The sequence below is a fragment of the Chelon labrosus genome (assembly GCF_963514085.1).
Source record: "Chelon labrosus genome assembly, chromosome: 20".
NCBI classification, from domain to species: domain Eukaryota; kingdom Metazoa; phylum Chordata; class Actinopteri; order Mugiliformes; family Mugilidae; genus Chelon; species Chelon labrosus.
Window position 1 is genome coordinate 8,654,171 of NC_140353.1, and position 13,890 is coordinate 8,668,060.

Below are 13,890 nucleotides of genomic sequence, written 5' to 3' on the forward strand. Positions count from 1 at the left end.
ATCTATTCAGAATGTTGACCTTTGACCTTCCTTTGCCTAACAACAGGCCTGCTCACTAGACTGCTGCTTAAGAGCGCAGAAAAATGAAAGTCATTGTCAACTACCCGACCATTTTCACCTTTCCAGATTTAATGGAGGACTTGTGATGTAACGTTCTCAAGTACAGTCTGACATGTGGAGGAGTTGGGAGCAAAAACCACCAACACTATTATTAATCTCAGCCCACTCTGCCGTCTGAGTCACCGCTGACTTGATTGATCTGCTGCACTGTTTCCCAGAGTGCAATGTGACACCGTCAAATGTCAGCCGAGAAGAATTTAAGCGCGCTTAAATAATGATAACGTGAAACCGATGGCGGGTCTTAAAATAGCAGTGCAGAAACTGGAACAAGTGGTAATTAGTAAAAATAATCACTTGAACAATTAACCAGACTATTAATATGTCTGTGTTTTTATGCGCTTCATTTCTTGTCGGTTCATGAGAAAATTCTTTCAGGCTTATATAAGATATTTTGCTATTTCACTGGAATGTAAAATATATGGAGGAAATTTTATTGACCTGAATCTTTCAGCTCTTGGATGCCATCTGCAGACCTGTTCAAGTGTAATGTATTTCCAACCAGGAGACGTTAATCAACTAACCAGAGCAAAGTTGGTTGCTAAATAAATTTGACAACTAAATGTCTTACTGGTAATTATTTTAACTGTATAAATATTTAATTGTCTCAATTGTTTGCAATTGTTCACACAAAGAGTCATTTTAAATGTCTCACTTTAATGGCAAAAAAAAAAAGCCCTTTTGTTTTCATTTATGGAAAAACACTCCATGGCCTAGTGGCTTTGTCCCAGAGTTTACATATTCATGACATCTCACCACAATAATGACAGCTTTGCATGTAATCAGAATATCACAATGACACAATGAACGTGGCCTAGTTTGCCCCGATGGAGGGAGGGAGCGCTGGAGAAAGCGGTCACCCTAATCCTCAAACTGCTGCTGCGTGTATTTGATTTCACGCTCACCCTGCTTCCCCGCGACCAGGAGTCACGCTCGCTAAAGAAGCTCATTCTTCCTTGCAGCCATTTTGGACTGGTAACCATGGAGATGTGGGTCATGCAGTGATGGCAGCGAGAGGAGACTTGTAGCTGGTGGTGGAGTTAGAGCACTGCAGGCTGCCGGAGCAGGAAGCGGCAGCAGCAGCAGAGAGCCATAAACTCGCATTATATCTGGGTCACTGGGATGCTCCAGCTGCAACAAGCAGACAAGACACTATTATGCAAGAGGAAGGATGAGGGAAGTTGTGGGCACTGAGGCTTTATGGTTGTCTGTTTACTGAGTGGGGCATATGGCAGGAGGGTGTCCTGATGATATAACATGGGACGAGCTGAGCTAGGCTTAGTCAGGCAAGCCATGCAAAGCGTGCTGTTGTTTTGATAAGCTAGATTGTGCCAGATAATAGTTGCGTACACCATACACGTATCAGTTAAAAAATATAAGCTTTGTTTTAACTACAGTTATTTTATTTATTTTTTGTAAAATATACACTATACACAGATCAGGCGTAACATTATGACCACCTTCCTAACATTGTGTAGGTCTCCCTTGTGCCTCCAAACAGTTGTGACTCATCAGAGAATGGACACGGGCCTTCTGAGGGTGTCCTGTGGTGTCTGGTAACAGGATGTTGTTAGTGGGGGGCCTGTGGGTCCTATGGGTTTGTGGGAGCGGCCTCTGTGGATAAGGCTAGTTCCAGTGCATCCCACGGATCAGTTTTCGAGCTAGTGAATTTGGAGGCCAGTTGTTCCTAAACTGTTTCTGTGTTTGTGTCTGTGTCAGGCTGCATCCTGCTGGGGATGGCTGCAGCCATCAAAGGGTGGGGGTTGCCTGGTCTGGTCTAGGTGGGTGGTACATGTTTAAGTAACATCCACACTAATGCCAGGTCCAAAAGCTTCCCAGCCGAACATTGAATTGTCACAAGATGGTCAATGTTATTTACTTCTCCTGTCAGTGGTTTTAATGTTGTGCCTGATCGATGTATGTATTGCATGTATAATGAAAAGTAAAATGAAAGAGTGGGCATTTTTCATTAAAACGTTAAAATAAAACAGTTTGATGGCGACCTTCATGTACAGATGTTTATATTTCTAAATCAATAAATGTATCACTCATTTTAATTTCTAGTATACTTGTTTAAATTATCTTTAAGTTTTGTGAAATATACATATATATATTTTTAAAATCAGATTTCTGCACCCTAAGTCTAAAAACAAGTTTCAGGCCATGTTGTTGTGTCTCTTCCATTGTCCGCGGCCCCCCACTCCACGACCCCCCCACTCGTTGGATTCCGGACTCGTGATTGGTGGAGACGGTGTGGCTTTGTCGTCATAGCCCCGGTGCCCATTCATCGGTGGACTTGGGCGTTGTACTCCGCATCTCATTTGCGGCGGGGCCAATTTCTCCATTTACAAACTCCGCTCGAGGAAAAAATTGAAAGAATTTTCTTTCGCAGCGTCGCTACAATTTTTTTTTCCTCTCTCCCAACGCTCACACGTCTCTTTGCGGTCACTTTGATTCCTCGGCTTGCAAGAAAAGGAGGTGTCGGCGTTTGACTTGAATTTTTTTTTTGGGGGAAGGAAAGCTTGCGGTCTTTGTTCATTCATTTGATCGGTTGGGTTCCTTTGTTGGGACAAAAGCATGGGAGCGCAAATATCCAAAACCGCTGGAAAAGAGGAGGCTGCGGTGGAAAAGCCGGCAGAAGGCGCGGCCGTTGCAGCGAAGGCAAACGGACAGGTAAATTAGAGTTGAATTATTTAAGTGTGAGCGGCTCGCAGAGGGATTTTTTTTTTGTCTCAATTTAGCAATGTGTTGCGTCAATGGCGTGCTCCATGTTCCCTGTAGCGCATCCCCACGCTCACCGGCATTCAGGGAAAGTGGCCACATGCATCCATTTTCACCGGCGAATGCATTGTTGAATTTTATTCCCTTAAAACCCATTGTTCCAAACTGGATATTTTATCGAGGTAGCTTTAGGTTAGTACATGCATATTTAAAATTAACCTAGGGGAATATTAAAAGCACAAAATGCGCAACCAATCGGATAAAACTGTTTATTTTGGAATGAAAATGCATTGGTTTGTGATGAACATTCTCCATCTGCTTTTGGGTTTCAGTGTTGCGTCTGTTTTCCTTCATTTGCTTGAAATGTGTGCAGCAGGGGTTTTGTGGCCCTTCTCCACTGTGGCATGGCCATTTTAAAAAAACGGAACCACGCCTTTGTTGCCAGATTCAAGAAAGGAGCCACGTTTTTTTTGTGTGTGTGTGGTGCAGACAAACCACCCCCAAATCGACAAATCCAAAAAGCAAAGAGTGGCAAGGAGTGGGGTAAAACCTCATAATTAAAATTGTGAAGAATGCTCGACAATGAGGGTTACTAAACGAAACGGGGGGGAGGTTAAAAAAATAAATTCCTATGTCGTTTCCATTGACTCCCATTGAACGCCCCCTGGTGGTGTCCGCCTTTACTGCAGTTTAACCAACTAGCCTACTGCTGGAAGCCGCTGATCTGTCGTCACTCTCCTAGTAACAGATGTTGCTGCAGTTTTAGGGCTTTTTCTTATTGGTTGCTACCAATCTGTGAATTTAACTCCATATCTTGCAGGGGGTAGTCGTGGACACACGTGTCCATACGTATATGATTATAGGCATTCAACAGTGACTTAATTCTTTCTAGTTAAACAGCATGAGGATGTGCATGTTAGAGAGTGAAATTTTTATGTTCTCTCTTCTTCCAGGAGAATGGCCATGCCAAGACCAACGGGGATGCCTCTCCAGCTGCAGAGGAAGCCAACAAAGCTGATGTGCAGGCCAATGGAAGCACTCCCACCGAGGAGGCGCCAAAAGAAGAGGGCGAGAAAGTAGAGGCTGCCGAGGCCAACGGAGAGAAGGAGCCTGCCGCCACAAACGGAGAGGCTTCTGCCAAGCCGGAGGAAGGCACTCCGTCCACCAGCGAGGACGGCAAGCAGAAGAAAAAGCGTTTCTCCTTCAAGAAGCCCTCTTTTAAGCTCAGTGGCTTCTCTTTCAAGAAGACCAAGAAGGAGTCCGAGGAGGCAGCAGAGGACGGAGCAGCAGCGGCGGCGGCACCAGAGGCGGAACCGGCCGAAGGGGAGAAGCCAGCATCAGAGGAGGCTGCTGCCGAAGAGGCCAAGCCAGCTGAGGCTGCAGAGGAGGGAGCCAAGGAGGCTGCAGCCGAGGAGCCCAAGGCAGAGGAGGTGAAGGGAGAGGAAGCAGCAGCGGCAGCAGCAGGAGGAGAGGAGAAACCAGCTGAGGCCTCGCCTGCTGTGCCGGAGACCGCAGCCAGTCCAGAGGCCACAGCCGCCGCAGCCGCCGAGTAATCCTGCTGAACGAGACACCGGAATGAAGGAGACGATGTAGCCCGTCTGAAGGAATGCGAGGACTTGTCTAAAACCAGGGATTTTTTTTGTTCATTTTTGTTTGTGTTTGTTTACTACTCTGCAACCATCTCATCCATAATGACTGCAATGTCCCTGGCAGTGATGGACAGGAGGGTGTTAGTGGAGAGTGTGCTGCTTCCTCACTGCTCATTGGTGCTTGCATTTGTGACATGGGTGAGTGTGAACGTGCGAATGTGAGTGGGAATGTTTTTCTACATGAAACCACGACTGTCGACACATGTTGCTGAATTTGACATATATTTAATCCAAGTATTTGGTGCTGGGCAATTGGATGTAGCAGCTAAAGCTGTGTCTGCAAGATCTGACACATTGTGATATTTAAAGGGAAAGTCCAAGTCTTAAATGTTGTCTTTGCAGTGCACAGTTGTTTACAACTCTTTAAGCTCAACGCTCCTGTGGACACAAATCATTCCTGAACTAGATTTAGTAAACTGTCAAAACCAATAGGTGCTCATCACTTTCCATTAGGTTCCACCATTTCAAAACTCTGTAGTAATGCACGTTGTATAGACTTTGATATTACTGGTTTTATGACTGAGATGTACCTAAATGACTGAAGTTTTTAACAGATTACCCATTGTAAATGAAGTTTTCTTGTTTTTCACCATTTGTAAGATTGAATAAAATTGGGAGATGTTTTAAGCAAATGTTGCATCAAGCTGTGATGACTAACAACACCACCTGAAATTGACACTCTATATAAAAGCACACACATTCGGGACATAGGGATACAGTCTTTAAACGGCATTTCTTTGTATATAAGGAGGCTCAACTTATTCAGTATGGAATGTAACATTGATTGCGAACTGGTATCAAGGTGTTTGGTTTATTTCTGTGAGTACTGCTGAAGAATAAAGCAATGAAATGTAAATTGGCAATCTGAGCTCATTTATTCATAATGCTTTGCAAAAAAAAAAAAAAAGGTTTTATTTATTGCGATTACTTGAGAAGCAGATTTCTGTCTGATTTTAAATGCTCATGGATTCTCTTGCGTTACAGCACCCTCATGTGGACACCTGGAGAAAATCAGTTTCTGGACCGAGATGCTTTTTGGAATCTCACAATATCTATGTTTAAGATAGCACGCCATCTCTCCTTAATCACAAATGCTTTGGCACATAGTGTAATTAAATCAAGATAAAACTCTGCACATCTCATGTAAGTGTAAATTATGGTGCTGTTTTCTTCTTCAAGTCAAATCCAGAAACGGGATCAAAAAGGACAAATAGCTGCACAGATTCCCCCTCCTGTCAGCTAATTTGTATGTGATTAACACAAACACGTTCTCTCTAAGCCAGGCTAATTTGCAACGGAGAGACATGTTTGCCGCTCCACGGTATTTTTTAGGAAATGATGGGACTCACTCCAGGAGGAACCGCATGCATAATTATGTCATGGGATTCAAGACGAGCCGCGTGTGATTCAGTTGCGAAGCTGCTGGTTTTGCACCATAAATGATAGTGTTCGAAACAAACATTTTTACGACGTCTAGAGGTTTGGAGCCTGCAGCCAAACAACTGCAGCACCGACGACCCGGCTGATGCCTGTGTTCACCATCAACATGTTAGGATTCCTTCGACAAAACCCCACAAAAACACCAGGCTCTTTTTAAGAGTAGAAGAGATTGCAGCAAAATCCTCTGGGGTGTTTTTAGCGGCCCGCGGCTGTGCACATGCTCATTTTAAACCATTTATTTCCTTTGCACCCAGTTTAACCCTGTGTACCACAGTTTTGCCCACCGCAAGAAGGGTGTGCTTTACACATAATATTTCTATTTCTGCCTCCTAGTCTGCTTGTCCATCCTGGTCAGGTTGTTGTGGCATTTGCTGGTCATTTTGGCCCACAGCGTGCCTCACATGCTCCTCATAGCCATGGAGATTCCCACCGAGCCACATGTCAGTCGCAATCCTCCTCAAAACCTTGCTTTCTTTCCAGAAGGTTACACAAATACACAGATATGCTGATGATCCTACAAACAAAAATATATCAAAGTGAAATATTCCTTCAAGTATCAGCAGATAATTTTGGAGCGCAGCTTGTGGAGTCAAGCATCTGTGCTCCTGTCTGTCCCACCTCATGCGGCCACCACAGACCGTCTCAGAATGGCAGTGCCCTCAGATGGCAATCCCCGGCGGTTTCTTTCAACCGGCTCCCTCTCTCTGTTCTGTCCCTTGGGCCCCTCACCTAACCACCATCTTTATTTCTCTCTCAAGAAAGATCAAACGGCTGCTGCCCTGGTTAGGGACCATCCCTGTCCCCACACCCAAACTATTTCCAGCACGCCCACATCCAGACTTGCACGGTAGAGTAGCCTTTGTAAACTTTGGCTGCCAAGCAGGCGACCAGTAGGCTTCACGTGGGGAGAGATTCATATTTTATGAGCCTTGAGTTCTCTATAGAACCATGACATTTACTGTCTCTATTTAGGTGTGTGTGGAGTTCCCAACTGTTTTATTGTTGTTGTTTTAACCAGCTTTGCAAGCAATGCTAATGAGATTAAAAGTAAATTTGTAAGATACTGAACTGCTAAGGTGCACTAGAGTAAACAAGGTGGGTCTTGCATTGTTGAGATGTTGTCACTCAACTTTTGTAGTTTAAATTATGCACATGAGGCAAATTTTATCAGCATGCATACACAAGACAGAGGGCACAGTAGGTAGGCATTCGTTTTATCCAGAGGAACCCAAAAGCTGTGTCCTGCCATGTTCCCATTTCATGTCACTTAGTACTTCTACTCCACTGCATTTCACGAGGAATATATTATACATTTCATTCGAAAACTTAGACTAGGTAATGGTATCAGGTAATGCCAAACCCTCCAATACCCTCCAGTAATATTAAACATAAAGAAATACATTTAAAAAGCTTCACACCCAAAATTTTAATCAATCTTAATGAAAAAGTAAGTACTTATTTTTAAAACAAAGGTTGTTTTTTTTTTGTAATAGATTACTCCTATATTGGAGTATAACCACATTTACTCAAGTAAAAAGTATTTGAATAACTCTGCCATTTACAGACACTCATGGAAATGTCACATGTTAGTGTTACTGTGTACACCGATCTGGCATTACATTATGACCACCTTCCTAATATTGTGTAGGTCTCCTTTGATCCTCCCAAACAACTGTGACTCATCAGAGAATGGACATGGGCCTTTTGAGGGTGTCCTGTGGTGTCTGGCAACAAGATGTTGTTAGTGGGGGGCCTTTGGGTCCTATGGGTTGAGGGGAGGGGCCTCGGTGGATCAGATACTCAATCAGTTTAGTGAATTTGGAGGCCAGGTCAATACCTTGTGCTGTTCCTCATGTTTTTTGGAGTTTTTCCTGGCTGCTGCCATCAAGGAGTGTCATTGCTATGGGGTGGGGGTGCCTGGTCTGGTCTAGGTGGGTGGTACATGTCTAAGTAACATCCACACCAATGAATGCCAGGATCAAATGTTTTCCAGCAGAACAGTGAAGGGTCACAAGGTGGTCAATGTTATTTACTTCTCCTGTCAGTGGTTTTAATGTTGTGGCTGATTGGTGTGTCTTATTCTCAATGAAACTTATTAAAGGTGAACACTGTTTGTTGATCATGCATTCATCTTCTTACTTACTTATTACCTTTGGTTTGATTCAGCATTGGTTAAATATTTTGTTGAACATTTAACATTGAAAATTTTAAGTGATTTTACTTTAGGTAGAATCTAAATGGGTTTGAAACCTTGTGATTCAACAAAACATTGAACATGAAATAAATTCCCCAGAGACAAAACATTTGTTAAGACAGCATTTATTTTGGTCATTATGCTTTACATGACATAATGCATGTCCAGGGATATAACAATGTTGCTGTTAGACAGTTTCCATGACAGCATTCTGGTGACTTTCATAACGGTCAATTTGACCATTAACATTTCACAATATTTTTCAAGTCACATTTAGTTACAAAATGTTGCACAGAAAGGTATTAGTGTTATTGGTCACCCGAATGATTAAAAAAAAAAAAAAAACAAGGTTGTACAAAAACAAACAAAAACAGACAAACACTAAATTAAGAGTCACCAGTTGAAATCAGTATAACAGGAACAGAGTGGAAAGGAAAAAGTCAGGACACAACACAGTTAAAATACCTCAATTTCACAAGCTGTCTCCATTACAAGAGCTCACTGGTAACTTTATGGATTGCTTACCCCATCCCTGATCACCTGTTTTCATAAATTAGATTTCCTTCTTCTGAGCACCTATTTCTTGTAGTTTTCAAGTCGAGATGCTACTATTCCTCAAAGAAGGGTGAACTACCTGTCTGTTGGGCTGAGGAAAAATGAACAGGGAGTTTACTTTGAGAAATAGATTGCAAATTTAGTTGGTTGGCTTTTGGGAACTACGCTATCAACGTATCACGTTGAAGCAATGAGGAACCCAGAGAAAGAGCAGTGGACATTCTCGGCAGCAAAGACACCATTGGCCTCATCATCAGGGATCTGGACGTAGACGGTGTCCTGCTCATCAAGCAAGAGGACAGCACTACCGGACATCTGGTCCAGGAAGCCCTTGTTGTACTCATCATAAGTGAACATAACAGGCTGGCCATTCTTGTACAGAGCCACCAGGGCATGAGCTCCATTGACATGGATGCTGTAGGAGAAGTAGTAGACTCCAGGAATCTGGCAAGTGAAGATGCCGGATTCAGGGTCATAGTGATTCTCAGCATTGTACACTATCTGGTCAAACTTAATGGGGCTGCCAGCAGCAGGGTAGGGGGTGGCCAGAGATGCAGTGAAAGCAGACATGGGGGACTTGACCATAACCTCACTCATTCCCATACCCTTCTCAAACACAACCTCACCAGGAGGACCAGGCTGACCAGGAGGTCCAGCTGGGCCGGCTTCTCCATCAGCTCCAGGCTCACCAGGCTGACCTGGGGGACCCTGAGGTCCGGTGATACCCTTAGCAGCCAAACCAGCAGGGCCGGGAGCACCAGGGAGACCTGGGTGTCCCTTAAGGCCAGGAGCACCAGAGGGACCTTGAGGCCCAGAAGGACCTCTGGGACCGGGAGCACCATCAGATCCGGAGGCACCTGGCTCACCTGCACGACCGGGATGACCTTTGGGTCCAGCAGGGCCTGGAATGCCTGGGGCACCTGGGATACCTGGGGCACCTGCATGACCTTTATCACCTGAGGGTCCAGTGGCCCCTCTGGGTCCAGGAGGACCAGCTGCACCTGGATAACCCTGCTTTCCTTGGAATCCCTGCGCTCCCTGATCTCCCTTGTGTCCCTTAGGTCCCTGAGCTCCAGTTGCACCTGTGTCCCCTTTAGAGCCAACAGCACCAGGTTCACCTGGGAAACCTCTATCGCCCTGAGGTCCAGTAGGACCAGTGGGTCCAGTTGCACCAGTAGCACCAGTATATCCTGTTGGACCTTGCTCTCCCTTTGCACCTGTGGCACCTGTGCTACCTGTTGCTCCCCTCTCTCCCTTCTCTCCATTTGCACCTGGCTTTCCATATCCGGGGACTCCAGGGGCACCAGTGGCTCCAGTAGGTCCCTGGTGGCCTTTAGGGCCAGCTGGACCAGGCATACCTGGGGCACCATTCTCACCTGATTTACCTGGAAGACCTACACCTGGGGCACCAGTGTGTCCCTTAGGACCCTGTGGTCCCATGGGACCAGAGGCACCATCTCTACCTGGGCTACCTGACTTTCCTGGCTCACCTGGGCTACCTGGTTTTCCTGGCTTTCCAACTCCAGGCTGACCTGGTTGTCCAGTTGGGCCCATAGGTCCTTCAGGTCCTGTCTCACCTTGAGGTCCTGCAAATCCCACCCCTCTATCACCCTTAGCACCTGGCAGTCCAGGTACACCTGGATGCCCCTTCAGACCAGGCTCTCCTCTAGGCCCCACTGCTCCAGGAAGACCTGAGGGTCCTGGCTTGCCAGTAGCAGACAGACCAGCAGGCCCAGGGCTTCCTGGAGATCCGGGGGCTCCTCTTGGTCCCATTGCTCCAGTGGCTCCAGTATCTCCCTTCTCACCAGGTAGTCCATGGCTGCCAGGTTTGCCAGGTCCACCAGGAGTTCCAGGTTTGCCAGTGATGGAGCGACCAGGGGATCCAGGAGTTCCGGGAGGCCCTTGGGGTCCAGGCAGACCTTCACCATCCTCTCCAGGGGGGCCGGGAGGGCCGGCAGGTCCCTCAGGGCCAGGCTCACCTGGAGCACCAGGCTCACCTGCTACTGACACCACTGTAAAGAATGAAATAATGATCATTATCAGAACCATCACATAAATCAGGTGGAACCACTTACAAACTGTGTGTCACCCTGTTCTATAATGTCACCACAAACCTTAAATGGCATACATAAATAATGTATATTGTGTGTGTTCAAGCCTTGAGTTTGTTATCACATTTTAATAGAAATACATATAGCCTGAGCATGAAAGTCAGACTGTATCTTACAACATATGATCTATTCTGGCCCACTGCCTCCACTTAAATTCCCACTCAAGCATTCAAGTAACAAGTGCAATAACATGGATGTACAACCCAATTTACAGCTCTGTTTGACTGAGTAGGTTTGTTGAATAGCAGCATGGCTGTATTTCAAATGTGAAATGAACTATAAGTTTTAAGGCAAGTTCTCTAATGAATGTTGCTCACTTATTGTTTCACAGAAAAAGACAATACTGGTTGAAACAGTCTCTACTGATCAGTCCTATATTCATATTTCCTGGAGGTGGGGCAGGTTTTGTTCTCATGAACCTGCAATTAGCTAGTTAGCTATGACAGCATAGTGCTGGTTCAGTTTCATAAAAGCTGAACTTTTATTTTAAGGCAAATCCTTCAAAATTAAGAAATATTAATAAAATGTATAAAATGATCAAATTAATAAAATAACAAGAAATGCTTTATTGTTTTCCTCCAAAAAGTATATATATCTAAGCTGTATATATATTTATTCAGGCATTTGTTGAAAAATAGTAATAAAATATAAATATTATAAAGAGTAAAGACTGTATATATAACCTCATGTATTATTATGTTCAGGCCAAAGAGTTTAAGAGAGGTAGGTCTAAAAAAGTTTTTTTTTTATTTGCTGCCTTAATGTGGTCACATGTGTTTGAGTGTAAAAGGCTCACTCCTTGGCTAACTCTAGCTTAGTTTGGATAAAGCCAAACAGATGTTTCTACTTCTGTGTTAAGCAGGCACACCCATCAAACCACACTGCTGGGTGACTGGACTCTAATTGACAGTGTCAAACTAAAAATAATCCGCTAACAGCTACTTTCTCAAATAAAAATAGCGACGTGTTGATTCGCACAAAAGCAACATTTCACATTTCTGCATTTTAGGAAACACTCAAGACAGCAACATGTAATCTACATTTTTCCTAGGCTTGCTTGGGGAATCTTTTGAAGGTTTTCACAAAAGTGTGCCTTGGGTAGATGAAAATGAACAATGCCACCCACTAAATGCAATGAATAGTCTTTGTGCTACAAAGATGGCGGTCTTTGTGCTACTCAGCATGTTGAGTGAAAAATCAACACACAATAAAAGTGCATATAAAAGTGTATGTATTCCTAAGACTAGGTGATTGAACAATAAACATTGTGTGACAGATAAAAGCAAGTGCAAAATGTGTTTGAATTGTGTTTTGCATGCTAACCATCACCATGCTAAAATAAAATGTGAGTACATTGGCTGGAAGAAAATGGAGATAAAACTCAAGTACAAACTGCATAAATTCTACGACTTTCAGAAGAAGAAAAGTGACAAGTTCTGCACTGAGTAAATGAGTCTTGTTATTCAAGACCCAGATCTAAATGTGATTGGAGAGGCATGCAAACTTGTTGTAGCCAATCAGAGCACAAGACTCTTCAGCGTAAGGTGGAGTTTGGTTTTCAAAGTAAAGTGTTCTGGCAGCTTTTGCCGCTCGTGATGGCTGCAGCAAAGATGTTAATTTCGATTAACTTAACATTCAACAGTAAGGCCAGGCTTTCATGGAGTGTTGCAAAAATGGACTTTAACTTTTTCTTTTAAAAAACTGAGAAGCGCCTGAATGGATTACGATCAGAAACAGGTTGTGTAAGAGTCGGGTTTGGTGCGTTTTCTTACCATGGCTCTTCACGGGGAAGGGCACCACCTTCTTCACCACATATCCCTTTCCATGGGCTGCTGCAGAGGCCACGATGAAGAGGAGGATGCTTGCTACTCGCAGGTCCATCTTGCAAGTTCAAATCTGCAGGGGAAAGAATAAAAGACAGTCAGTGCAAACAGTTTAAAGGTACAAAGAGGACGCAAGCATTAGTTTTAGGCTAGTCACAGAGCTTTTAAACTTTCTCAGAAGAAGCAGCAAATGACAACTATGAAAACTTAAAGTGGCAGGGTTTTAAATTTAACTTAACTTCCCAGCAAGAGCATTCGGGATACTTTAGGCCACTTTAAATATTAAACATGAAGTTCCAACTCATCCAAAGTCTCCCTTGCTTCCCTAGACTACCACAGGAACAACTCAAGGCCTAGATGTTGACTACACTCACTCCACTCCAGAGATGGAACCATTTAGAGAGGAAGAGAAATCAAACATACCAGCATCCAAAGAGGGAGAAACCAAATCTCTTCAGCACCAGTGAGCTCCTGGCGCTTCTGTATATCCTTAGGGTGGGAGCACAACTGAGGATATGCTGTCCTCCAGTACAATGATGTGGGTATTTATACTATATCTACCCCTCGCATCATTAAAAAAAAAAAAAAAAAAAGCCCCCACCACGCAAGTACCTCCCTCTTCAGAGCTAGGCTGTAATTAGCAGACAGCTCTGCCCAAAGCGGGCGAGTCACATCAGGGTGCCTCCATGTCTTGAACATCCAGACACATGATTATCACATATTTCAGTCTTCTCCTGAACTAGAACGTGATCATGTTCAAAGTAATAAATGAATAAATAGACGCAAAGAACGCAAGCCTTGCTCTGCAGGAGGAATAAGGTTGAAGACAGTTATATATTTGCGGTTGGGTTTTGCAGCAATATTTGCATCCCCAGTTTAAATATGAAAATGTCTGAAAGTAGTCAAAACAGATCTATATAAATAATAATAATAAAAAAAAACCCAGACAGCTATATCTGAAGTGGCACCTGTGTTGCTTCACAGAGCTTGCATTGAGGATGTACAGTGAAGAGGCAAATTTACATCTCGTGGAAGCTCGCCTTTGCTTTTCCTGACCGTCTGGGCACCTGTAACCTGGCTTGATAATATAAACAAGGGAAATGGTGGGGCAAGAAAGTTACGGATGACTTGAGATGCCTTAGACTGAAATCATACACCTATGCTTATTACAAATGTAAAACAACTATTTAAGGGATTCATGTATTTGGTGTATTTAGTACATTCCCTGAGTCTTATTTGGTCAGCTTGTTATTTTGGCTAATAGAAGACAAAGTGGCCTT

The 13,890-nt window shown here is 44.0% G+C and overlaps 2 protein-coding genes across 2 annotated transcripts; one reads left to right on the plus strand and one right to left on the minus strand.

Annotated features, from left to right (window-relative positions):
* The first annotated feature begins 2,497 nt into the window (after window positions 1–2,497).
* Window positions 2,498–5,501, plus strand: marcksb (myristoylated alanine-rich protein kinase C substrate b). The gene is made up of 2 exons (XM_084569431.1): window positions 2,498–2,790; window positions 3,792–5,501. Exons 1-2 carry the CDS (start codon window positions 2,695–2,697, stop codon window positions 4,389–4,391), a joined length of 696 nt encoding a protein of 231 aa, XP_084425557.1. The 5' UTR covers window positions 2,498–2,694; the 3' UTR covers window positions 4,392–5,501.
* Window positions 5,502–8,229: 2,728 nt separating this feature from the next.
* col10a1a (collagen, type X, alpha 1a) lies at window positions 8,230–13,148 on the minus strand. Its single transcript, XM_084569809.1, has 3 exons — window positions 13,034–13,148; window positions 12,560–12,683; window positions 8,230–10,688 (listed from the first exon to the last, which is right to left on the minus strand). Exons 2-3 carry the CDS (start codon window positions 12,666–12,668, stop codon window positions 8,854–8,856), a joined length of 1,944 nt encoding a protein of 647 aa, XP_084425935.1. The 5' UTR covers window positions 12,669–12,683; window positions 13,034–13,148; the 3' UTR covers window positions 8,230–8,853.
* Between the last annotated feature and the right edge of the window lie 742 nt (window positions 13,149–13,890).